Source organism: Glossina fuscipes, unplaced genomic scaffold (genome assembly GCF_014805625.2).
Source record: "Glossina fuscipes isolate IAEA_lab_2018 unplaced genomic scaffold, Yale_Gfus_2 0, whole genome shotgun sequence".
NCBI classification, from domain to species: Eukaryota; Metazoa; Arthropoda; class Insecta; order Diptera; family Glossinidae; genus Glossina; species Glossina fuscipes.
Window position 1 is genome coordinate 5,425,766 of NW_023998414.1, and position 26,603 is coordinate 5,452,368.

Here is a 26,603-nt window from a genome sequence, read left to right on the forward strand (position 1 = left end):
AAATGTTTATGTAAATGTGTGCGTATAATAAATTTTTTTCCCTTCTAACGTTCTATTGTTTGGTTGGAATGTCCAGACATTATTACATTATTATTATTATTAATGAGTTCTGAAATTGAACGGCTTTTCATGAGCCCATAATCAGCTGCTCAAAGGCATCCTCTACATTACTTTCATCTAGCAAATTAAGATTTGCGATATGCGGCATTGTAGCGCTACGGGATAATGCACCGCCACCACTACATCCAATAGGAAAAGCGGTTGATGAGCTTGCTACATATGACTTCCGATTGGCAGTTAATTTTTCATTCGCCTTATTTCGATTTACAGATGACTTTCGCATTTGCACTGCCTGCGTCTCTTGGTTAGCATGGTTGGTCACTTGATAGGTGGGAGATTTTTGACCTGAAAAATAGGCCGCAACTGTTTTCTGTTTCTCCCTAATTTCAGCCTTATTAATACCGGCTTCGAACATTTTCGGCGCCGCTAAATTGTGTCCCGACTTGCTACGTTTCAATTCATTCGATTCGATTGTCGAGATGCTTTTAAATGTGGCCGACGTCTCGTTGCAATGAGCATTTGATAATTCCGGTATCTGATTCCATGAATCGCACTTCCTTAACTTAATTGATCTCAAATGATTGTTCGGTATAATGTTGTCGTTATCTTGCCGTTTTGACATTAAAGTAAAGTTGTAAACATTATTGTAAACTATATTACGCGGTATAAAATCTTCTGGCATAGTTTCTGAACAGTTCTGATTTTGTTCAATTTTGTTATGTGGCTCTTGTGACTTTTTATAAATGTACTTACTCGTTGACGTATTAGTGGCTGTGCTCGGGGATTTGATACTATTATTGTACGGATTTTGATATGCGTTAGGCATATAGTGGTGTCTTTGTGGAGGACCGAATTTCTTGAGGATTACTTGACTATCATCTTTTGGCAGTGATGATTTCACGATATCAGGGGTATCGGGAGCCGTTGCGGAAATGTATACCGATCTCTGATCTGATTGAGGCTCGGTGTGCGTCATAATTATGCGATCATTATATATATTTGAGCTTTTATGTTCCTGCCCTTTTTGCAGTTCAGCAGGTATATTGGACTTAGTGAAGTGAGATAAGTGATTGGCGAGAACTGGTTGGACCGATTGATAAGGGATTTTTGATTGATTGACCGTTGATGTGGCCGTATAATGTGGTGTTGCCCTCTTCAATTGAGATTGCGATGTATTCAAAGAATTTTCATAATTAATGATTTGCTGTTTGTCGCTCTGTTTCACATTCTTGAGCATATCACCGTTATCTCTAAACGTTTTATTCTCATCGATAATGGACGATTTCGAAACCCAACTAGTATTTGGTGCAGAAACATTATTGTATACTACGTAGGACGTGTCGCAATTCACATCAGATGTTAAAGAAGATTTATCCGTTTGATTCCCTTGTTCATACCGATAAGAAATGCTTGGCCCCGTCCGACTAACCATGCTCTGCGGTTCGAACGAATCCATGGTCTGCCCAGACGTAGATGTTAACTTTGATATATGTTGATCGTGATGAAGCGAAGAATTCCTGTTATCCTCGGAATTAACACCGTTCGCCTCCGAGTAAGCGGAATCATCGTCCTGATGAATTTCCACTTTTGGTGAAAATACAATACCTTTAAATTGCTTTGACTCGCCGTTACTTTTGGCGATGTTTTTCATAGTAGTTAGGAGATTTTTAGCAGAATCAGAATTCTTATTAAACATCTCTTCATCGTTCCTATAAGCGGTTCGTTTCCCGATCGTGACAGCTGTCTGACATTGCGGTTTCCCCATCACTTTAGATATAGCATGATATTCGGTCAAATGAGTACTTGTCCTTGGGTTATCTGACGTTTGAACGTTATGCGTCAATTCGTTGTTTTGCAAGGATTTACTCGCACGACTATTCACGTTTAAGTCTGCGGCAGTCATATCCGGGCAATATAAAGGATTGTCAAGGGTTAAAATCAATGGAATAGCTTTCGGATTAGTAAGGGAGTCTTCACGAAATCGATTCAAAGTGTCACTCATATCGTTTTCTACAGCAGCCGATAAACATGGTTGACTAGCATAAGTGTTCGTTGAAAGACTGCCATAAGGAAGAGAAATATTTTTTGTAGCTGGCATACTAGAAAAATTGGATACATTTTGCTGTATATTTTGTAACGATGGTATATGTTGACCGGCAAATGGGTCGCCAGTATTAGGCAAAGATGGTCGTTTCTTCTTTTCGTCAAGTTGCAATTTATTCAAATTCGATGAACGCAAAGAATTGTGCCTTTGTATTTGGGAAACGCCATCGTTTATTGATCGTTCCTCTAACATGTTTCGCTTCGCATAAAAATCTGGATTCGAGTAGACAATTTTAGGGGCGTTAAATTCTAATGATAGCGGAGGCGAAAACGTACTATAATTCTCTGATCGCGGTGGTGGAGATTTCCATGTATTCACATTACCATTGGTAGTCAACTGCGGGTCAGGGTTGTAAGTTGATGTCTTTTTGAACTCTGTGCTGTCCACATGCTTAAATCCAGAGTTCGGTGCATGTTTAAATTGATTAATCATTGCAATCGGTTTGAGAACGGGATGCATAGCATCCCTTTCTCGGCTCTGCATATCCAATCGTTTTTGATCGAGTCTTCTTCTAGTTTCTGCGAAAATTGGTTGTGTTTGGTTAATCTCATGATTACTCGTATATTTATTCCAATGATTTTTATTAGACACATGTCCAGGGGCTTGCGGGGGTTTATTGGCCGTGGCAGTAGCGGTTGCACCTACTTCAAAAGTGTGTTTTAATGAACCAAATTTATTGCTCCAATTGGACACCGGACGGGAACTATTCCAACTCAAGCTTGGCCGATCGCTGTGTTTATTAATAAATGATAGAAATTTGCGATCATTTTCAGTTTTTGGCTCAAAAGGTGGTACGACATTGCCTACAGGTTTCTTAATATCCACCTGTATAGTACGCTTAAGGCCAATAAATCTACTTTTGTCATCGTCCTCGGAGTCATAGTATTCCCCGTTTGAATGTTTTTTCACCTTTGGTATGTCGATTGTATTTGCACGTTTCATTAAATATTTTTTGTTTGAAAAGCGCACAGATTTCACAGGTGAATTTTCATAAGAGTTCATCTCTTGACTATCCTCCGGAGGCCAAGATGTCTGTTTAACAACTCTTTCCGAACGATTTTTATTTATATTAAGTAAATAATTGCCCGAAATCGGTTGCGACGTCTCAGATGTATTCGCTGCTGGATAAGTATACAATTTATTATGATTTATCCAATTTGGTTTGGGAGCATTCTCAACGTTGTTCGTTTTGCATTGAGATAAAATTGAATAATTCGTTGCGTTTTGCTCATTCATTGCACCATCGTAAGATAGTTTTCTAGGAGCCGAGAAGCACTGATATTGTGCGTCAGTACTAACGTCGATACCAGGTGAGAAACTTTCCATTGTTTCCATATCGAGCATATAACGTCTAGCATCGGCCAATTCTTCGCGTGTTACACCAATTGTATGACGATTAGCACGGCCACGACGTTTACCTAGCCGATGCTTGTTGTTTGATCGATGACTGTCAGCCTCTGGTGAAGATGTCTCGCCGTACACGATTTTGTTAGCATCGTCTATTTCTGACATTGCGGCTGCGATTTCAGCTAACTTCTCGGGCGATTTAAGCGCCGCCTGTAGACGCGAGACTAAAGCCAATAATACTCTACGCTTTTCTGAGTCGACTGCTGTTATATCGCTACCGTCATTAAGGTAACGCTCAAGGCGCTTCAAAGCCGATGTGACATCGTCAATGATATTGGAATTATTTGTAATTTGCAAGTGATTGCATAATAAACGTAAATCCTCGCCACTTTCAGTTCCCGAATCTTCTTTTTGCGGTACACCTAATGTATGCAAAAGTACTGTATCGTCGCATTTTTGCGTGTCCTTACCTAAAAATGGCTTACTAAAAGCTGCGTTACAGTTAGTCGCTGCAAAAAATTTATTTTTTGCGTAACTCATACTGGAAGAAGATGCACAGTCCACACTATTGATATCTACTGTATTTTGTATTGGTTCTTTAATTCCCGCTTTTATCTCTACTTCCTTAACAGTATCAATTATTTTTGGATCATCATTATTATCATTAAATAATTTAACTAAATTAATTCTATCGTGTATTTGTTCAGAACGTTGCTCACTTTTCAAGTCTATTGTCGAAGTTTCCTTTTTTTTATTATCAGCCGAGCTTTCTTCAATCACTTTCGCCGATTCGCTGGCACTCGTTTCGTCTTCTTCCTCTTCTTCTTCTTCTTCTTGAACGACGACTTTTTTTTCAACTTCACTTTCAGACAATTTGTCTGATTGAGAATTTTTTTCTATATACCAAAAACAAAAACAAAAACCAATTAGAAGAAAGATGAAAAATAGTATGGGTTAGTATGTATGTGAAATAAAAAATTCAATATGAACATTTTAACAAATAACACCAACACAATGACGATTACTTGAATTTTTATTTTCACAGAATAACAAGTCCCGTTACGGGCATCTTGAGCTTAATCGTTCGAGCGAACAAAAAACAGACCGACAATTGACGTCGAATTAAATGAAACGAAAGGGTAAATGAAAATATATGAGTTTAAAAAAAAGTTATAGTAAAAAAAAAAAAAAAAAAAAAAAAAAAAAAAAAAATATGAAAGAACAGAAATAAAAGATATGAAGAAAGATCACAGAAACTCACAGAATTGCTTTAAACGACACAGACATTTATAATATATATATATATATGTCAACATCTAATCGTTTAAATACCTATTTATTTGTTCGCGTACAATTGATACATTTACAAAATATAATGACTTAACCTCACATCTCTCTCAAGGTCAAGTTACTTGATGCAACTCTAACTTGAATCTACAATAAAAATATAAAAATACAAAAATAACAAACAAAACAAAAAAAAAAAAAAAAAATATTTAAAGAAGAAATCATTAAATATTTCGAAGCAAAAATTGTTCTATAAATTATTGGAATACTTTCGTGATTTTTCAAATTTCGCATTGTGCATGACGGATAGCCTTGATATTATATAATAATATATATATTACATATATTTAAATATATATATATATATATATATATATATATACAATACATATGACTCCCTTACCTCTTAAAGGGTAAAGTTTGCATTCATTATATATTAGGTTGTACGGAAATTTTTTCTGCTTTTTCCAGATTAAAATAACCCGTTTCAGGTAGCTAGACAGATAATTAGCATTAAAGCTATATATATATGTATATTGTTATGTAGAGCAGACTTATGTTTAGTTCGTAAGCAACCTTTCAAAATGTGAGACATGTAAGTAAGACGGGAATGATCAAAGTGAGTATTTAAGGTAAAAAGGCTGCGAAGGTACATAGAGAAATACGTGAGGGGTGTGGAAATAATGCTGCGACAGAATGCGTCTATCAAAATTGGTTTGAGAAATTTCTAAAATGAAAGCTTTATCACGTTCTTGTAGGCCAAATATCATTGAAATTTACGATTGAACCTGATCGACACATCACAATTCGCAAGATCGTCGAAAAATTTCATTCCATTCATCCAAAGCAATATGTTTTATTTTTTATACGTATAAGAAAAAAGATTTTATTTCATAGTGGGAAATCGCAAGAAATTTCCGGACTACCTAATATATATGTATATATATACATGGCTTTTTATCTGAAAAAATTGCTTTTCAAAATTAAATACATATAACATTACCTTCACGTTCAGCCATAAGTTCTCTTAGACGTGCACGTATTTTGCGACGTTCCTCATAGGTTTTCGCTTGATCCAACTGGAAATTTGAAAAAAATATATTAAAAATATACAAACAAACAAAATATCCATAAACTTACCAATTCTTTTAATATGTATTCGTCCCAAATCTCCTCTAAATCACAAGTTGTACGAGAAACTGATGACGAAGAGTTTCCAGTTTTAGTTTTCGTTTTGCGTATTATCTTAACCTAGAAAGAAAGAAAATGCCCAACAAAAACAAAAAAAAAAAATAAGTAAATAAATAAATAAATAATTAGTAATAACAATAGTCATAATAAAAACATAAAAGAATTGAGTCTTGTTCGCCTATAATAAATCGTTTCGCTCAATTTCATGCGTAGCAAATCAAGCTGAAAATATTTTTATATCCTACACCTACAGTTGTGGTTTGTGCGGATGTATGCTGCACTCGGATGGACTTGGAGATAGACTCATCTTGTATTATATCGATCGATTCAGAATCAAGATTTGCATCGATCTAAGCTTGTCTGCCCGTACGTCTATCCGTCCGTCTGTCCGTCTTTTTTGCTCATGTTGATGTCGCAACCGATAAAAAATATATTGTAATGAAATTTGGTATATCGACGTGTTTAGACCCAATTGAAAATTTTTCGAATTGAATCATCTTTTCGATTATTTCCCGGCATTAGATCTTATTTTGAAAAGTCGTTACATGACCAATCGTATTAAGCGCAGTAGTGGCGTAAGGTATTTAATGGCGGACCGCATACCACTGCAGTGTTTCCACTTGTTTAAAATAAACTATTTAAGATTTTTAAAATTTTTTACCTATAGCTTTATTTTTTTGTTCTTTGTTTTTTTTATTCAAAATTCTCTTTCTATATATTTACGCTTTGGCGTTCTTTTAAGGTTTTAAAGAGAGTACCATAAAAAAAAAAAAAAAAAAAAAAAAAAAACAGAACATACAAGCGGATAAACAAATAATGTACGCAGTGATTACATCTGTCCCATGGCGGTCGATGTTGATAAATCTCTCACTATTAATAATAATAATAATAATAATAATAATAATTTTGTTAATAATTCTCGTATAATCTTAAATCATCTATCAGCTCACATGTATATATATATATATATATATACCTATATATTTATAGAACTTTCAATAAATTAATTTTCTTTTTCCATTTTTGGTAATATCTAGCGTGGAAAAATAAATTTATTCTTTAGACGTATAGGATACATACTAAACAAACTAAACACGTGTCTATTTTTGGTTACACATTCTATATGAACATTGGCCGAGATGATCTCAAAGCACAACTACATATATGCATATATTATACGAAAACAGTGATGCAAAAAAAAAACTTCTCATTTATATATATACCTATATTTCTATATATATAATATTATTCATAAAAATTGACATTTTTTTTTTTTTTTTTGAAAAAAGTTATTATTGAAATTTCTTTTAAACTTCATCCCAAGTTAAATGTTCGCAAATTTGAAGGGAAGTTCATCTCCTATCATCGATAGCTGAAGGGTATATTGATGTTGTCAAGATGTTTACAACACTTAGAAGGAAACTCGAGAGATACCGTAAAGTGGTTTTATTTTTAATTAGAATGAAATTCTAAAACGATATAAGCATGTCCGTCTCTCCATCTCTTTATACAATGTCTGTGGTAAACATTCTCCTGATCGCAAAAATGAAGCTCAATCAACCTCAACTTTATCGAAGATATTACTTAAAGCACCCGGCTTCCGCAAATCCTAAGCTGGATATATATATGTTGCTCCAAACAAAAACTTATGGGTTTTTGTTTATCGCTCATAAATTATAATTTATAAGATTGATTGAAAGCTGAAATTTTCTTTATTTATTTTATAGAGGATCCTATTAATTATGCAAAAAAGAAAGAAAACGGAAGAAATCGTCCATGCCGATAAGTGATCATTCACTTTTTTTTCATTCTCCGTTTACTACTCATAAGGTAAACAAGAGCTATCAAGGAGAAGTTATTTGTCTGAAAATTTGTCGATTATTGGATTGATTGATTACTTCCATTTTTCTTTTCTTTTCTTTTTTTTTTTACTAATAGTTTTCATAGTCCTTGTACACATTTATGCTGGCTGCTGTGATTGATTACACGGTATTATCCGCTTGATGGTCGGGAGGCAATGCCTACCATTTTTAAATATAATGTGTAGCTGTCAATAAAAAGGTTACATATCAAGCTTCAGATTTTACAACGCAGTGCTTCAGTAATAAAGAACGGATAACAAGGCGTATGAGCATACGGATAAGATTAGGACTTGTATCGACGTATGGAAGAGTAAAAGAAAGAGAGACTAAATTTTCTTTTTCATTATTTTTATTGTTTTTCTAGAAAACCCTAATAAGCCTAATCTCAATTTTTCTAGTAATTACGGCCAACTTTTTAAGCCATTTAGTTAATCAATGTTTTCGCATCTGCTCTTTTCCGATATCGATTAGATATATATTAATTTTTATAAGCTATGACAAGTATTTCTGGACGCTTTAGAAATCTCAAATACAAAAAAATATTCATATATATTCATTTGTCAATTATGAATTTTTTATTATTATAAATTTTAACTGAGATAAGTCATACAAGTGTTTACTAGTATGACTTGCAATAATTCGTATAAACTTTTTCCCTACATTAAAATTCACTTATAAGCAAGTGAATTCTACTTTAAAGGGGAAAACTGAAAAACTATTGACCCTTGGTACAAAAGGAGAAAGGATTTCTGGTCAAAAATGCATAATACATACGAATTTCATATTATTCGTGAATTGTTGTATAAATCATATTTAATTGTAACATAATAGGAGCAGCAACTAATATACGATACGATATATTATATATGCAAGAATATGTTATCGAAATAAAATTTTTGTAAAATTAAAGAAAAACGGTGAAAAGAAAAGCAAGAAAACTTTCGATCTTTGAAAGATTCCACGATGGAAAACGTTAAACAGAACACAATTGTTTCGCTTAGGGCAGACAGTAAGTGCAAAGGTGCGTTTAATTGAAACAGTTGCCCTATATGAGAATTTCTTTTGCTATGTTAAGTTTGGAAATTCCAAGCTAACGATAACCATAATGCAGATGTTTTCCAATTTGTTTAATTAAAACAAATCTAGCATATAGTGATATCAAATTTGTCTCTGTTCATGCATTGGATTAGCTGTTTGTTCCCTATTGCTGAAATGCTCAGCATTGTAAAAAGACCGCGTTGAGAAAAATCAAGTTTGACATCTACTCCTTTGTATTGTTAGCTACAAACTAGATTTAAAAATGTAGGCATTAACCGCCGACAGTCACGCCGACCATTGGGCAAAATCCAGAGATTCATTATTCGTATCAGGCTGTGATGCAAAAGCCAATGTAAACGTTTACCGGGATCATCAGATTTACAATCTATAAGAAAAATTCGCTACCACTATTTCGTATAGTCAGCTACATGTGGTCTCGATCGACCCACTGACACACAACTATGCAGTTTTAGAAAAGATATTCCAGTTTCGATATACTGGTCCGACGAAGGTAGGTAGGAAGGACTCTTATTTTTATACCATACACCACAACTTGTAGTACATTAAGGGTAAACTAAGTTTTTGCGGACGTGCGTAACAACTAGAAGGGCTTGAGTCACTTCTCTTTTATTATACCGACCGCTTTAGAAAATGATTCTAAGCTTGTCTATGGGCAATTTTTTAAATATATTGATGAAATTTCGTACACTGAGATAGGCTGGCCCGCGTTATAATCGGTATATGATATATATAATATATCGCCTACAAATGTAAAAAGGAATTTGAAAATAATCCAAATCGGTCATGGAACACGCCTACAATGCCCACACGCCTATAATAAAAAAGTTGTGAACACTTTTGTTTTCCGAGTTTTTCGCTTCTTAACGATATAATACAACAAATACATCAACTAAACTTTTATTCTGAAAGTCCATTCAATCCAATAGAGAGTATGTATGAAAGAGAGACTAGTGACGGGTTTTAACTTTAGAGGCTTCGTGATTACAAAAGATTTTTTTCATTTTGATACAACAATTGTATAAAGATTTTCGTTGCTTCAAAGACGATTAGGAAATTCTCTAGATTTCAAATCTACTGGATCAGGTACATATAACATAAAAAGGTGCAAAGGAGAAAATGTTTTTTTTTTTTTCTACAATCTTTCTTGAAGTTTTCCTTGAAAGAATCATAAAGAAGATTCAAAAAAATATCGCTTATCCCGAATATGCTGCAAAATCGAGATAAAAGTTAGAAAAATGTGTTTTTCTCTTTTTTTGGCGCGGAAGAGGGGAGGGTTTGGTTGGTTTTCCTTGAGTAGACTTTTTCCCGCACTACTGTGCATATATAAATAAATTACATTTGTTAATTATTCATTTAGTCATACCAGAAATGGTGGGTAAACACTACAGCACTTACACATTTACACATATAGCTCTATATTGTGAATCTGTGAGTGACAACAATTGATTACAGATTGAATTAAAGGTAAAAATTGTTTTGTCTTTTCTTTCGAAGATGACGTAGCTGAAATTTTTTTTTTTTTCGCGATACTAACGGAAATATATAGATTGTGGTTAATGCATGCAGATGCGCAAATGTTACACAAACGTTTAATTAACAAAGTAAATTAAGGCGCTAACAAAAAGATAACATGATTAAATTTATTCTTGCCTTTGGCAGTGATGATCTTTTATTAGAATCTACAATATACTCAGTCGCTCCATAATAAATTTTGCGACTTTCAATAGTTTTTTGTTCTACGCTTGTAAGATATCAAAGTCAAAATCACGGACATTACACTATGCGAGAGAGAGAGTTGATTTTTTTGTTTTTTTTTTTTTTTTTTTGCTAAATTTAGAATATTTATATATACAGAAAATTAAAAAAAAAAAAAAAAAAATTATTTTTTACATTCTATTCACGTACATCTACGTGTGACAATCCTTCGCTCTGATTTTACTAAAAACAAATATGTGGAACTAATTTAGTACATACTTGTGCGTATATGCCTGCCTGCTTGCCTGCCTGCTTGCCTATATGATGTGCATTCATTCACATACTTTGTCTTTTTGTTACGCTCGCATCTATTTGGGTGCGTATTTATTTAGGAGCTTTTTATTTATTCATTTTATTTTTTTTTTCTTTTCTTGCATATTTTTAATGCGCTAAACTAAAGCTATTTAGATCGCTTCCCCAGACCATAAATTGCATTTAGACTTCATTTTAAATAATTTATTAATTGTATCGTAGCGTATAATACACTTTCGTTTTCAATTAAATTTTTTATTTTTATTTTTTTTTTTTTTATATCTATCAAATTATTAATTGTGATATTGGTTGAAAAGTGTTTGCTAAAAGAACATTATCAGCTTTGTAATGCTCCAAAGCTTATTATACATAACCGTTGTATAAGGAACCCAAGACCTTCATCGTCATTCATTACATTAAATAAGGTAATCGCTTTCTAATAGTTAGATGGAAAGAAAGATTTTTTTTTTTTTAAATGAAATGTTGATAAAATTGCAAATTTAAATCAACAATAATAGTGAACTAACTAAATTTGTTAGTTTATTTTCGAAAGAAAATTTGAATTTCGAATTCGGGCTGTGAACGTGAAATACGGAACTGTCAGAAAATCAAAACCATTTAATAAATTACGTAAGTAAAGAAATAATAAATTAAAAACTCTTAATGAAATTAAAAATAAATCAGGAATCAGGCAATGGTAAGTCGTCATTTCAAGGGGTTGTTCAATAGAAGCATGGGATCTTTCATTAGTCTCCGCCATCTTTTGAAACTTGGCCTCATAGTCTTTTCATTCTTGTCTTTCTCTAATCTAATTTTGAAGAATTACTCCAAATCAATAAGAATTTTTTAAAGTTACGATCGTTATAGTCAAGTTGCTAACTTGCGACCGTTATAGTCATCCTTATAAGCGGAAAGCAATTTTGTCAAACTTTATGCGTACAAGTATAAAAAGAGAAGCGATTTGCTGAGATAGTGCGTGAAAAAGATGCAGATTATGGCTCCAGGTTAAACGTCATTCTCGAGAACGTCTCTGATGCTATTTGGGCATATTTTTGGAATAAATTTGTTGCATAAGTTGCGAAGAAGATTGAAAACGATCTTCGATAGGAAAGCCTTTTAATAGGAAATCTTATATATATATATATATATATATATATATATATATCTATATATACATATAGTCCCATATATATACACATAAAAACATATATAATATTTTACATTCTAATAAGAAACGTTTATTATTATTATTATTATTATTATTATTATGGGCATATGTTTGACAGGCATATCTTAAATTAATCGTAAGTATGATGTTTAATTTTTTGCAAACCATAAAAAGCAAGCTGTAAGGCCTAAACAGATTCGACCTAACCAAACAATAGCTTGTCTTTTCTTCATTTATAGTTCCGCTTTTATTCATGTCTTCCTTTATACATATGCACATCTATATATACATGCATGCATATATATGCATATATATATATATATATTTTATTAGAGGTAGAAAATTTTAAATTATTTCGCTGATTAATTATAAACTAATTTTCTACCTCTAATAAAAGGTGTAACGTTACCGAAAATGTTTGTTTCCACTTTTTTGATATCGATAACGATAGGCTAGTGAGTTGACCGTATTACAAGTACTCTACCATATATATAAACATATACAAAACATATGCCCAAAAATATATCCTAAGTGTTTCCTTTTTTGTATTTACTCAACGTCATTATCATTATTATACGGAATAAATGTAGAGATGTAAGCACTAAAGATACCATAAGGAATACACACATTCTTTAAATACATGATCCTCGCATGTTTAGAATTTCTAAGGGTTAGGTTAGGAAATATGATAAAAACTTTAAGACAAAGGCACACACACACACACATACATACATACATGGGCTTGTATATATATATATATTCGTAAATAGTAACAAATCATGTTTAACACCGATCTAAGCATCTTAATAAAAAGAAGAAAATAAGAGTTTTCTTTAATCCTTTATCAACCATAGGCAAACAAGATGGCTTTCTAAAATTCGATACTATTGTGTTTGGCTTGCTGCCACGCCTTCTATAAATATGTGCTTACATACATATCCTTTAAAGCTATTTTAAGATTCACATTAATCTGTGTAAAGCACTTATAAGGTACTTAAAAAAATGTTGATTAAGTCCATAGCGCAGATTCATATTTCTCGTTTAATTTAAAATTTTTTGCTTCTTCCTTATGCATTTTCTATTCTTATTTTTTTTTTCTTTTTTTTCTTTCTTTTTGCTTTATTCTCACACAATTCATTTGTAATAAGTAAAAATTCATTTTCTATACAAAATATTTCATAACCGGGAAATATTGCTACTACTGCTCTGTTCTCTTTCCAAAATGCGCTACAAAAAAAAAAACAAAATAAAAAAACTTAAATTTTTTCCTATATGTGATGTGTATGCGTGTATGTATGTATGTATGTATGTATGTATGTATGCGTTTACATTAAACAGAAAATTATGAACAAAATTATCTATTTTTGTCGTTCTCTAATCTTACGATATTTTTTTTTTTTTGCTGTGGAAAAATTTTTGATAAAATTTTTTGTATATTTTTTTTTTTTTTAAGACAAAAATTATTGTTCCTTTTTTTTTTTTGATTAGTTTTTTTACCAAACTTGAAAGAAATGAATATTTAGCACATTTTTTTTTTAGTTTTTTTACACATATTTAATAATTTTTTACTTAAATAAAAGCAAAAAAAAAAACAAAAATTGCGGATTGCTTGTAATCACGTACATAAAAATAATAATTTAAAAATTATTTATGCCTGTATGTGTGTGAGAAAGTGCTTTAAAAATTTTTACGAAAATCGCCAAATATTTAAAGCGGTTTAAGGAAGTGTTCGATTCGGAGTCTTACTATATACTGAAAATATATTTGAACATAAATTTAGTCCAAATCTTAACATAAAACTGAAAGGCTCGGAAAAGAGCCATTTTTTCACGTGCTCTCGTTTATCCACCTCTCTTATTCTTCTTTCTTTCTTAGTTTTTTTTCTTTTTTTCACATCCATCACAGAAGGATGGGGGTATATTAGATTTGTCCTTTCATTTGTAACACTTGAGAGATAATCATCATCGTATTCCCCAGAACACATATACATTCTTGATTAGCCTAAGATTCTCAGCCGATTCAGACCTAAAGCAGATATGCATATGGAAAGGTAAAAAGGGTTGTAACGCAAGCATTGTAAACTTCCTAACACGGCTAGACCACGGTATGCACATTTACGAACTTCAATGAGAATACGCTTATGACCTACATACAATCACGCCTATAACAACAGGAAAAAAAAACCACATATGACTTGCACCCTACTTGAGGTAGACACACATATCGCTTAATGTCAATTAGAAAGCCTAGTGTAAAACAGTTCGTGTCGATCAACTTTAGCCATATATACGTATATGTTGCAATTTTAGCGCTTTGAACGAGAATGATGATGATGAGTATCTGAAATTCGTCCTAAGGTAAACATTCCTGCCTTATTTCTTCGACGTACGTGTGCCAGGGTATATATATATATATATGTGAGTTGATGTGGCGGTTTTAAGTATATAGGTGTGCATAGACATACACAAATGATGATAAGCTTTACCTTATCAAAATTTCGGTTACTCACCTCTTGATGCTCCAAACGATTGCTGTCGTCGGTTGTATTATTTTTCTGGTAAATTTGCGAGGTAGCGGCCTCCGCACCTTTCATTATTATACTGGCGCCCAAAAATTTATTAAGTAAAGCTCGAGCCTCTTGATCACTGGCCGTATCGCCTTCTTCAACAACTTTAATAAACCGTAAAAGAAAAAGAAAATTTGAATATATCGCCGGTAAACTAAGAATTTTAAATACGATTTCCAACCACTTGCAACTATGCCAATTAATTGCAAACTTAATTGTTATTATTTTCATAAAGAATTGAAAAAAAATTTGCTTACTCTTATTCTTCTTCAAAAAATTCAGCAAATCAGTTATGGACGATTCTTCGAGCCAAAAGGGAAATGTTCAGTCGGAACATGAAGTTCTTCGTCTGATACTATTTTTTACTATTTATTGTTTTTGTACATTTCTATATTAGTTTTATCCATTTTTTATTATGTTGTGTGTGTGTCAACCACGTTTTTCTTTTATACTCTACACCACTTGTGTTAAAGGGTATGTGAAGTTTGCACGGACAATTGTAACACACAGAAGAATTTGAGGTAGACGCACCTTTTATTACACCGATAAGAATTCTAAATCGCTCTAAGCTTCTCTGTCCATCTGTCCGTCAGTCCATGTGTTTTTGTTTTTAATCTACTGAATCGCAATTTTCGAGATATTTTGATAAATTTTGGTATACATACTGATGTGTTTTAGCCCAAGGATGAACGCTATTGAAAATGGTTCGAATCGGACCACTTTTTTACTTTATTCTGATAAGCTGTTATAAGAAAAAAATTGTAATTTTTAGAATTTCGCAATCTAAAAATACTTCTTGGCGAAAAGTTGTAGTAATTTGACATAAAAATTAACCTTATCAAATTTGGACCACATAGGTCTATATTTTGGAAGTTTCTGTAGAATACTGTGGCTTTATATGTCAAAAGAAAGTCATTGTTAAGGCTACACGGCCTAATTTGTGGTTTACTATGGCGGAAGCAATAGAGAACCAATAAAATCTTTGAGAGGTAAATTAGGTTTGCTAAATTTAGATCATGTTGACGGTTGAGTACTCTCGAATATGAGGACTTTCATGAAAATTATGCATTGGCACAAGAATAATGTAGAACTTTTGTTGTATTATTAATTAAGCGAAATGTTGTAGGGTAGTGAAGTGTGTAGGGTATCTCGACTAACTATAGCATTCTTATTTCTTTTTGTTTTTTTTTTTTTTTTTTTTTTTTTTTTTGTGTTAATTATTTATGGACTTCAAAAGTGAAAATTAAAATTTTTTTTTTTGCTTTATTCCTTCATACATTTTTTTTCCTTACTTTTGACGTCATATCGCTGTATTTGTCCTACTCTTTCCTTGCCGTTTCAATTTATCAAGATATATCTTTCAATCATAGAACGGAACATACATCAATTCGGAAATTATGCAAAAATTTATGAAAAGTTGAAATTAATTTCGTTACCACGTTACTGATAAGTCAGGAATTCAATTCCACTAAGTTGTCGCGCCAATAAATTTCAAAAGTGCAACAGACTTGACGGCAACCGCAGTTTTTCGGCTAATGTTTTTGGGAAAAAATTTGCTTTCAGGAACTTATGAAATGATATAAAGAGCGCTCATTTGTATAGCCAGTGACACATATATAGCACGCATTTCATGCAAATATTTATCAAGAGCTTTATAAAAACAAAAAGGAAAAGCAAAATATCTCCTTGCATTTTAAAATAGTTCACAGTTCAAGAGCTAAGACCATATTAAGTATTTCATGAACTCGATTTGGGGAAAAATATATGCCTTACGCATATTCCAAAAATTAAATATTTTCTCGCTAAGAACAATCAGCTATAAACCTGAATCTGGAATTCTTTAGGTCGTTATCATGTATAACAAGTGGATCAGGGCCCATTATTATGTAGTCTACATCACTCTACAATTATACATACAAGGGCGTTGCAAAATAAGGCCTTACATGGAACGTGGTCGAAAAAGTGATCCGATCCGAATCGTTAGTGTTAGTCGTGCTCATCTACGTCCGTGCACCAAATTTCATTGAAATATTTCGAAAATTGTATCCTTTAAATTGAGCACAAGAAAAGAAGACGGATGCGCGGACGGACAAGTTTATATCAGTTGACACGAATAACGATCGGGGTAAACACAAAAAATATCGAAATGAAATTTGGTATTAATGAGTCGTTTTTGATAATGTATTATGTATATCTAAGCCGAAGGCAAAGTCGTTCGAGTCAAGAGAGTTGAATTGTAATCTTCGAACATATAAGATTAGAAAAAGCATTAAAAGGCATTATTAATACTAATTAGTATAAATAATTCATTTAGAAATATGTCGATTTTTTTGAAATTGTAAATAAAACCCACGTTATCCTAAAAATATGCGGTTCGGTGGTATGAACCGATTTTTGAGAAATAAGCGTGAAATCACAAGGACACCTTTTACATAACAGTACTTTTGGATAGGTCTAAGCAAATCCTTTGTAGCAATGAAAGAAACATTTCCTCATTTCATTTGCAAAGTTTGATTTTTGTTTAATGGCATTTTATTTAATTCGGGGGTACTTTCCAGCCGCCTTTTTGTTTCCGAATGTAAATTAAAAAAAAATACTTTTGAGTTTTTGAGGAGAGCAATGAATTCGTCATTTACGAATTAAAGCAATCAAAAGCAAAGAGAACCTTACGAGTATTAAAAAATTAGGAAAATAAATTCGTACACTATACTATTCTTATAATCTCTTTCAGGCAACGCTCTGTGCACATAAAGCGACAAAGCGAGCAAAAACGCACACTTTTCTAATGAAATATTTTCTTTACATTAAACACAAACAATGCTATCAACTAAGAACAAATTCCGTTAGTTATATAGTTAAAGATTTTTTTTTTTTTGTGTTTTTATGTCCCTGGTTGTACATGTGTGATAAATAGATACATTTGTAAAGAGTTTGGATTGGAATTTTATACATACTTCATTTTTATACCCATAACCGATGGATCAGGGTATATTCATTTTATCAAAACGTTTGCAAAACCCAGAAGAAAGTTCTTGGTTCGCTTCAAATTTTGCATCGATTTAAGCATTTACGTCTGTCCGTTTGTGCAATGTATTGGCCACAGAAAGTAAAAAAATCGACTTTAAATTTAATAAAAACCATTAGTAGTTCTTGCATGTAAATTAATATTGAAAATGGGTTGGGAATCGGGCGAAGAACACACCTCCATTACCACGTAAGCTGAAAGCATCTTTGTTTGTCAAACGGAATAAAAAAATCGGGGTCTTGCTTATTACGCACAAATCATGACAAATAAAGCCATAAAAATTTCTATAAAATTTATACTCTATGGGCGATGCTGTAGTTCTTGAATGGGAAAAAACAGCCTCGCCTATCCAATATTATAGTAAATTAAAATTTCATTTTCTTGTCACGCCCGGAAGTAAACTTAAAAAAAAAACCTCGGAAGGTATGTACATATTTGCCCGGTGTCAAATTTGGAATGCATCTGAGCATATACCTTTTTTCATCCGTCCATCTGTCCGTCTGTCCAATTGTGTAGTAACCTGTGGTAAAAGTTGCAAATTCGCGGAAATGAGGGACAAACGGACGTGCTTAAAGCGTTTCAGAAGTTGACGCTGATCAAATATATATATATATCAATATATATATATATATATATATATATATATATATATATATAGTTTGTAGGGCCTCGGAAGCTTCTTTCCGAGCGTTGTAAACGTTTTGACAAAATGAATATACCTCTTATATCTCAATGATAGGTATAAAAATAGGAAAAATCAGCCGCGCTCATCCCATGTTATAGAAAATGAAAATTTAATTTTTCCTTACGTTTTAGTTTTTCTTAGCATAATGGTGATTGGTGGTGGGTCACAGGCGAATATAATTTTCTTACTTGTTTACTTTAACAGTGGAACTGAATCGCTTCTCACGAATCGGTATAGGCGGCCAGGAGAAAATATCGCATAAGCCTTGTTTTTAATTAGAAACTTGAAAATTGCGAAAATAGATTTTCTTCAAAGGAAAACCAAATGTAATGCAACCAATCATTAAGCACAATACGACAAACGGATTCGGGAGACAAGTTAATAGTCTAAGCAATTTCCCCCCAAATTTGAATCAGGATTTTTCCAAAAGCATTAATTTGGCCGATGAAGGTATAACAAATCTCTTGAAGATTTTTTATTATAAAAATGCATTCAAAGTATATCATGAATTTTCTAAACAAACTATGAGTCATTGATCTCGTCATCATTCATTACTTTTGGCAACATTGATTAAGCGTAATTATTGAAAAACTGTTTCTAACTATTTCGATTTTTTAGCTTTCGTTGTATTAGAAAGAGAAACACAAAGCATTATTTTACGCGCACTTACCATTATCGGCATTTTTCATTAGTTCCAAAACATCGCTAACGTTGTGCATTACTTTTTCCTCACTATTCAAGAAGGATTTTGTGGTCGATGTAAAGATCTGTTGAATTTCATCAGTTTCCCGTGCACTCTCGTTATCGTTAATTGTATGATAGATTTGATAAGGATCTGAGTCGTCGTCATCCGTGGTCATAGTCGATATTTTGTAATTGTCTTCTTCCGATGTCTGATAAAAATCTGAGCGATCTTTTTTAAGATTTGGAGAAGTTTCTCTATACAAGTTTTTATCATTTTTCTCATTTTCCCTGCTATGTGATACATAGGCAATATTTGCAGATCCTGAAAATTCCTTCATTGATTTCTCGTCATCCTTTCTATTGAGTATATACTGTAAGAAGACATTTTCAATTAATTATTAATGGGATTAAAGATAAACTATTATATTTAGGGTAAATCGATCTATTTGTATATATGTCCTATGTGGTAATAAAAACTAATGTGCTATACGAACATTTTTGCGATAAAAAGTAAAAATATTTGTTTTTTTTTTCTATTTTTCTGAATAGATAACCGGATTGTATCTGGTGACGGACATAAATAAATAAAATAAATTGAAGCGAAAATTAATAATAAGAGTTTCTTACATTATCTTGATATGTAGACTTTTTTTCGCTTATTTGATTTGTCAGTTGCTTCAACTGATTTGGATTTGTGGAATAATAAAATTCTTGACGCTGTTTAATTGGTGCTGTTTTGTTATCAGAATAGCTTCTCTCTTCGATTACATATCCGGTGACTTCTATATGAAAAGATGCAAACATTATTAAAAAAGCATTTTTTTATATTATAATATTCTTTAAATAAAATACCTTCAGTTATGTCACTGGGTTTAAGAGTGGGCTTCTTTTTCAATGCTTTTATACCAAAGAGAGGTAAACCATTCTCATCGGTCGGACCAATTCCATAACTTGATATTACTGAATCCTGCTCCTGTTTAGTAGAAATTTCTTTCTGTGTAAATGTTGTTTTCGCAGTTTTATTATAAATTGTCGGAACTTCAGCGTTCGCTGGTGTTGATTTTCTGGAAGCTTTTGGCTTAAGCACGTTACTCCTATTCACCCAAATTGGCACTTTAGCATCAGTTTTAGAATCAGTTTCATATTTTTGCTTAGCAGTTTTTTTCAATACGTATTCCTGGCGTACGTTGCTTTTTGGCGTGGAGCTTACGTTTTCGGGGCTTCCACTGATTACACGCTGAATTTTTTGTTGCGAACTAATAGTATGCTCTCGCATCGTAACAGCTCTTTTTGCATCTGGACTAACAGTACGTGAAATGTTGACCTCCTTGGCCGAATGATCAGGCACGAATGAGAGATTTTCTTTCGGAGGGTGCTGTGACCGCGAAGGCGGGCTAACATTTCTCCGGTTGATCTTCTGTTCCCATAAGTTAGCCTTGCTATCGTTATGGTCAGGACTAAGTTCACGCGACTTTATAGGCTGCGATTTAGGTGGCGAAGCGTATTGAACCTTACTGCAGTCAGAACTACGTTCAGGTGATCGTTTAGATTGCGGTCCTGATGGTGAAATTTTTCGTGCCTTACTGCTGGAAGGGCTGCGTTCAGGTGACTTTTTAAATTGCGTTTCTGATTGTGAGCTAACCTTTCTATCGTGTAATTTGCGTGTGTCTGCAGTAGCCTCCCGAATATTGCTGCGATCAGGACTTTGTTTAGGTGATCTTTTAGACTGAATTGTCAATTGCGGACAGACATTGCTCTGTGCAATTTTTTGACATTCCAAAGTGCAACTATGTGTTTGCTGGTAATCAGAGTTACGTTCAGATAATTTCCTGGTCAGTGATCGTGATTCTGGGCTAATGCTTCTGTCTTTCATTTCCGAAGCAGAGTCATACGAATCATAACCATTATGACTGTGTTGAGACTGCTTCTTCAATTGGGATCGGGACTCTGAAGTAAAATTTTTTTCACTTAATTTTTGTGCTTCTATGCTAACATGATTTGAGTTGCAACCGTCCAGTTTTCTCTCAGAATATCTATTACGTTGAGTTCCTGAGCGCGGACTAACGTTTCCTTGCTGCATTTTTTGATGTTTTTGCATAGGCTCACGTGAATGTCGATCAGCATCAATTTCAGATGATTTATTATGTTGTGACCTTGAATATGTACTAACGTTGCTCTCTTTCATTCTTTGTGACTCTAATTGAAATTCGCGTAAACTTTTGTCATCAAATCTTCTTTCAGGTGATTTTGGTGATGGTGATCTTCTTTGTGAACTTGTGCATACCTCGTGCGTCTTTCGCGAATTGCGACGATCAGGACTGCTATCAGGAGATTGGCTAGGATAAGTCTTCTTAACGTTTGAACTTATATGCGGGGATGAATATTTGGGATTTTTCAAAGATTTCGATACTTCTACATCATTCGAATCGACTGTCTCGAATGTAAACGACTTTACTTTTCCAACAACTGTTTGGGAATCCGTTTCCTGTCGTATTTCTTTTTTCAGGTCACTTCTTATCATTTTATGCTTCGGACTGTGACTACGTTCGGATTCGATTCTGCTATCCCCGAATTCTTTATCCGACTGTTCAAAGCTCGTAATATGGGAGTTCGTTTTATAATTCTCGTCGTTCGTTGAGTCTTTCCTAAGTAAACGTATTTGAGCTCGAATTCGGCGCCTCAGCTCATATGAAGTCGACTCCTCCAACATTTGCTCAAGTACATTAATGTCGAATATTTCTTCAACATTTACTTCTTCGCCAACGTCACCTGTAAGATTGATAGCTTTGCCAACGGCTTGCGGTATATCAAACTTGACTGACGTGGCACGTTCATTTTGTGTATGAGTTTCGTCGTCACGAGAAGGTTTTCTCAAAAAATTCGATTTATTAACTTCAAGAGAGTCACGACGAGTATGTTCCAAGGAACTTTTCGTGTGATCCATATAAGAGGGACGCTTTCCTGCAAACAAAGGAGCAGAGGAATCTAGTTTTTTGTTAGTCTTGCTCATTGTTATATGGTTTTCGAATATGTTACGTCGTGATGTTACAGACCCGTTAGTATATTTGGGGACTGGTTTTGCGGTATCTAAAACCATTTTAGCCGATATATCGGCATCGGAATGTTGAGGGTGAGTGGAACTAACATTAGGATAATCGGTTACTTGGTTCCCTGGTGTTTCGGATTTTTTCAAAGATTGGTTAATGCTACTGGATGAGACTTTCGTTTCAATAGATTGTTGATGCTTAAATGAAACATCTGTTGGAAAATTCTGCTTCGTTGGGCTCGGTGACTTCGGCGTCTTATGTGTTAAATGTACTTGACCAAGTTTCTCTTTTGGTTCAGCATCTTTAGAAACCGGTTTGCCACCAATATGTCGTTTGTAATCGCTTTCAATATCGTCTACAACATGTCGAGCAATTTGTGATGTCCGTGCTTCTGTGGGTACTGGCATGGAATTTGGACGTGGAGCCAATCTAGCTTGGAAAACAGATGGCCTACTTAATATGTCATTCTGACGACGCATTTCAATATCAGTGGTATGACTTGCAGTATGAGGTATCATTTTGTCCTTAAGATCATCAGGGGAAAACTTTTCCAATTTTTGTGGAACCAAATTTTTAGTAACGTGAACCGACTTCTTGGAATTACTTTCAATTTCTTCTAAATCTTCTTCTGCTTGATAAGAGGTTGTCATATGTTTCGATATATGTCGTACAAGTTCTGGAGATTTTTGTGGAGTTGAGGGAGCCAGTTTCACCGTAGTACTTAGCTCGCGTAATACGCCGTCAGAGATATTAGCGTTTATGTTCAAAGTTTCAAAAGTAGATCCCTCTGTTACAGGTGCAGAGTCAAGGTTTCTTTTGTCATGACTCACGAAAAATTCCTTATCGTCAGTTTTGTCTACTTTTGAAGCATTAGCGGTTTTATTATATGGCTTTGATATCGATTTCGGTTTTCGAATTTCCTCCGAAGCTTGTGAAAATTTGGACACTTTTTCTTGCACAGTCAATAAACATTCATCGTCATCTGTCATAACAATTGATGGGGAATTGTCCGGTTCATATGGGATATCCATGAAATGGCTGTCGGTAACGTTAGTTTGATTTTGTAAATATACTTCAGATACGTGACATCTCACGTATGCATTGGTCTCTTCTTCAAAAATGGGAATATTCTTTTCAATAGATTTGTTTCGCGGTTCATCCTCTGGTTCCTGAACTAAATCAGGATATCTCGGTTTGCCGACATCTAATTCAGTCGGAACAGGAGTAGGAACAATTTTATCGGGTGATGCTTCACGTGAGCTTTTCGCATGTTGAATATCAATAATAACGTTTTCCATGTCCTTGCTACTAAGTGACAATCGATCCTCCGAAGCTAAATTAATAGTTTTGGTAGCGAAACATTTTTTCGGCCTACGCTCGGATGATACCGTCGGTGCTGTCTTTTCCGATGGCTTCCCTGTAATTTTAATTATTTTTTCACTTGACGAACGTGACACTTTTAAATCTTTTAAACTACGTGTTACCCTATTTACAGGAGCCGAATCTTTTCGTTCGGTTATGAGATTTCTTTGAGCGATTTTTTCTTTTAAAGTGCATGAATTAGTATTTTTAGAATCGTGTCTATTTAATGTTTGAGGTCCTTTTACGCCACCATCAGTAGACATATTTGGAGCGGTATGATCTATGATTATTTCCGTATTAACCGAAATATTGCTTGACCTTCGTCGTGATAAATAACTTTCACAATCTGGATCTGGTAAACCATTATCTACATCATCGGTTTTTGAGGGTACATCGATATGTGTAACTTGTTCTGTTGAGCGAACAGGTTTCATTACTGAGACATTTTTTGTAGATTTAGGCGTCTTTGAAGGCGAAGCCAGAGTTTTCGAAGGTTTATCGATTTTATTCTTCCGGGATGTTATAATGTGAGACTTGCGACTTACTTGTTTTGGGGATATCTCTGCCTTCTGTTCAGTTTTATTATAGTAATTAGAGTTTTCAGGTGTTTTTTCGTAATCCAGTGTTTTCTTTTGTCCCCCATATTCGCTATCATCGGTATTCTCACAAGAATTATCAGGAGATTCGGTTTCTCGTACTTGTGAGTCAAGAGATTTTCTTTTACTAAGCCTATCGGTTTCAAAGGGAACTCGAGCTCCAGTTTTGTAATCAGCGGCATTCATCTCACTTGGTTTGAAGTCCTTTTCAACTGATGGCTTTGGATACTTTTCTCGGTTATCATCATCATGAACACTATCCACAAGATTTATTTCCAACTCCAAGTTTTTATCGTCCATATCATCTCCAGGCTCAGTACTGGGTCGCGAACGATTTTTAAATGTTCCATGTACAGTGCCATAATCCTCCATACCTAATATCTGACGGCATCTTTCTTCGAAAGTTTCTCTGTGACTCACACCTTTCTTTCGAAAGTTCGACTTATGCTGAATTGAATTTGAAGGTTCTGAAGCTTTTGATAAAAGAAGACCGTCAGCCGCTTCCTCTAAGGGAACCTGCTCGCCCGAATTTCCCTCTATTTCCAAATTATTAACAAATGGCTGCTTCTGTACTTTTTCATGATTATTTTTTATATCATTGTCATATTTCGTTGATCCGGCTGAAGTTTCAAAAGTTTCTATCATTTTTATTACAGAAGAGGAAACTGTATCTGGTTTTTTATATTTAGGCAATTCCTCAGTTGTAGTGAGATTTGTTTTTAAGGTAGTCGGCTTAGTGGAATTATCTTTTAAATTATTCCCATCTTCATCATCTGTGTATTGTTCATTTGTAGCTTTCTCTGTTGGTTTAGATGTTGGCCTCTTGATGTTATCCGCATCGTGATAGAATTTATATTCCATCGACGTTTGCCCTGAAGGTTCTACGGGCGTCTTTTGGGTAAAGTCGGTGTCCATTTTGCAAATTTTTGGTTTTTCTTGTGGGATTGGCGATCGTGTTTGAGTTTTAGGGAGATTAAAAGTTTCCTTTTCGTTTTCCAAATATTCATGCGTTTCGTCAGGTTTCTTCATATATGAAGATTTATCTTCATGTGTCCTATCGTCCTTGACGGTGGTCTTAATTGATTTTTCACTACTGTCTTCTTTCTTATTACGATCAGTAGATCCAGTTAGTTTTATTTGATGAGAACTTATTTGTATATTTTCAGTATCTTTTTTTGGCGAAGGTTCTTTACTGCGATATGAGTCAATTTCTGGCTGAGTGTAAGATAACGATTTATTGTCAATTTTTTTTAAGTTCATTGTTTGATCGTTGTCATGTGTTACATCCGTTAAAAATCGTTCTTGATTTATAAATTTTGAATTTTCAATATTTTTCGAAATGTTTGCAGATCTGAACGTTTTAGTTGATTCGGAAAATTTAGGTGATTTTTCTCTATCTGAAAGATTTGAATCGGAATATTTGTCAAAATCCTGAAACTCTCTGTTAAAACCTTGTCTATCGTAGTAATTATCTTGGGCTTCAGGAGTTTCGTGTATCCTACCAGTTACTTCGTATTCATCAACCAGTAGTGTTTCCTCTGACAATGATTGCTGGTCAATTTGTTCAAATTGATCAGATGGATATTTTTCTTTAGGTACCTTTTCGTTACCATTCGATAAAGGTTTCTGATTGATTCCATTTTGAAAATGGTGTTCAGGACTTTTTCGATTTGCGGGAGTCCGTAATCCTTTCGTTTTAGAAGGCGTCTCATTTGACATTATTGCGATTTCTGCATTGTACGAATCCGGTTTTCTTAAGGGTTTCTTAATGATCGTTTGATTGGTAAATTTCTCCTGCTTCTCATTTCGTATGTACTTACTACTACTTGAAGATAAATTTTCCTTAGGGGAGGAAGTTTTCTTATTTGTAATTTGCGCAACCTTTTTCGGGGATGATTGTGGGTTTGATTTGTCATTCCTTTGATTCCGAATGGTACCGTTTTTTTGACAATTCTCTGCAGATGGTTTTTGGTTTATAGATTTATTTGGGGTCATATTACCTGAGGTCTGACGTGGCTTGTTAGGACTCGCTTTAGGTGATTCGACCGCGCTTACTTTATAATTGTCGGAAGTCTTGTCCGAAGGTGTCATCGACTTTCTGGTACGCATTTTCGTGTACATTTGCGGAGATGAATCGACATCTTCGTTCATAATTTGGAATTCAGGAACCCCGTATTCGGATATTTGTGGCGATACCTTGCGATCATGTTTAAAGTCAGTAGAAGTAATTGAAAGTGTTTCAATGTCGCTCACAGGAGTTTTAGGTTCAGCGCTCAAAATATGTTTGCTTAAAGTCTTATCATTAGGTGTGGTTTTTCGAGGTGGTTCAGATAATGGCTGACTATGAAATTCTGCTGGGTTATCATTGTCAAACGGAATCTTAGTTTTCGAATTAGTGCGTACTCTACTATTTAGTGCAGATGTTGTGCTTGATGGCTTCTCTGTAGGAAATTGTAGTGACATTTGTCAAACGTAAGTAGTGCTTTTTCTAATCTCTATTCTATGGGTTAATGATTAGTGAATTATTATTAAGAAATAAATCTACGTACACAT

At 33.8% G+C, this 26,603-nt stretch overlaps 2 protein-coding genes across 13 annotated transcripts in view; both read right to left on the minus strand.

Moving 5' to 3' along the window:
* LOC119636582 (smoothelin-like) overlaps window positions 1-26,603 on the minus strand; it is a 53,014-nt gene that overhangs the window by 12,026 nt on the left and 14,385 nt on the right. For 3 of the 12 annotated variants that reach the window (XM_038032025.1, XM_038032043.1, XM_038032052.1), the window contains 7 exons: window positions 19,898-26,491; window positions 19,673-19,827; window positions 19,032-19,416; window positions 14,595-14,755; window positions 5,939-6,049; window positions 5,802-5,877; window positions 4,231-4,407 (listed from right to left, as the gene is read on the minus strand). In XM_038032025.1, the coding sequence (XP_037887953.1) occupies window positions 4,231-4,407; window positions 5,802-5,877; window positions 5,939-6,049; window positions 14,595-14,755; window positions 19,032-19,416; window positions 19,673-19,827; window positions 19,898-26,491 (7,659 nt within the window). Of the gene's footprint in view, window positions 1-4,230; window positions 4,408-4,843; window positions 4,946-5,801; window positions 5,878-5,938; window positions 6,050-13,708; window positions 14,270-14,594; window positions 14,756-19,031; window positions 19,417-19,672; window positions 19,828-19,897; window positions 26,492-26,603 lie in introns of those variants that run through there. The other 9 variants (XM_038032071.1, XM_038032079.1, XM_038032095.1 and 6 more) reach the window with 6 other exon arrangements.
* LOC119636643 lies at window positions 112-4,199 on the minus strand. The gene has a single exon (XM_038032138.1). It carries the CDS (start codon window positions 4,049-4,051, stop codon window positions 128-130), a length of 3,924 nt encoding a protein of 1,307 aa, XP_037888066.1. The 5' UTR covers window positions 4,052-4,199; the 3' UTR covers window positions 112-127.

Excerpts from the sequence above, each read along its gene's own strand:
- LOC119636643 (XM_038032138.1), bottom strand. The coding sequence starts at position 4,051 with ATGAGTTACGCAAAAAATAAATTTTTTGCAGCGACTAACTGTAACGCA.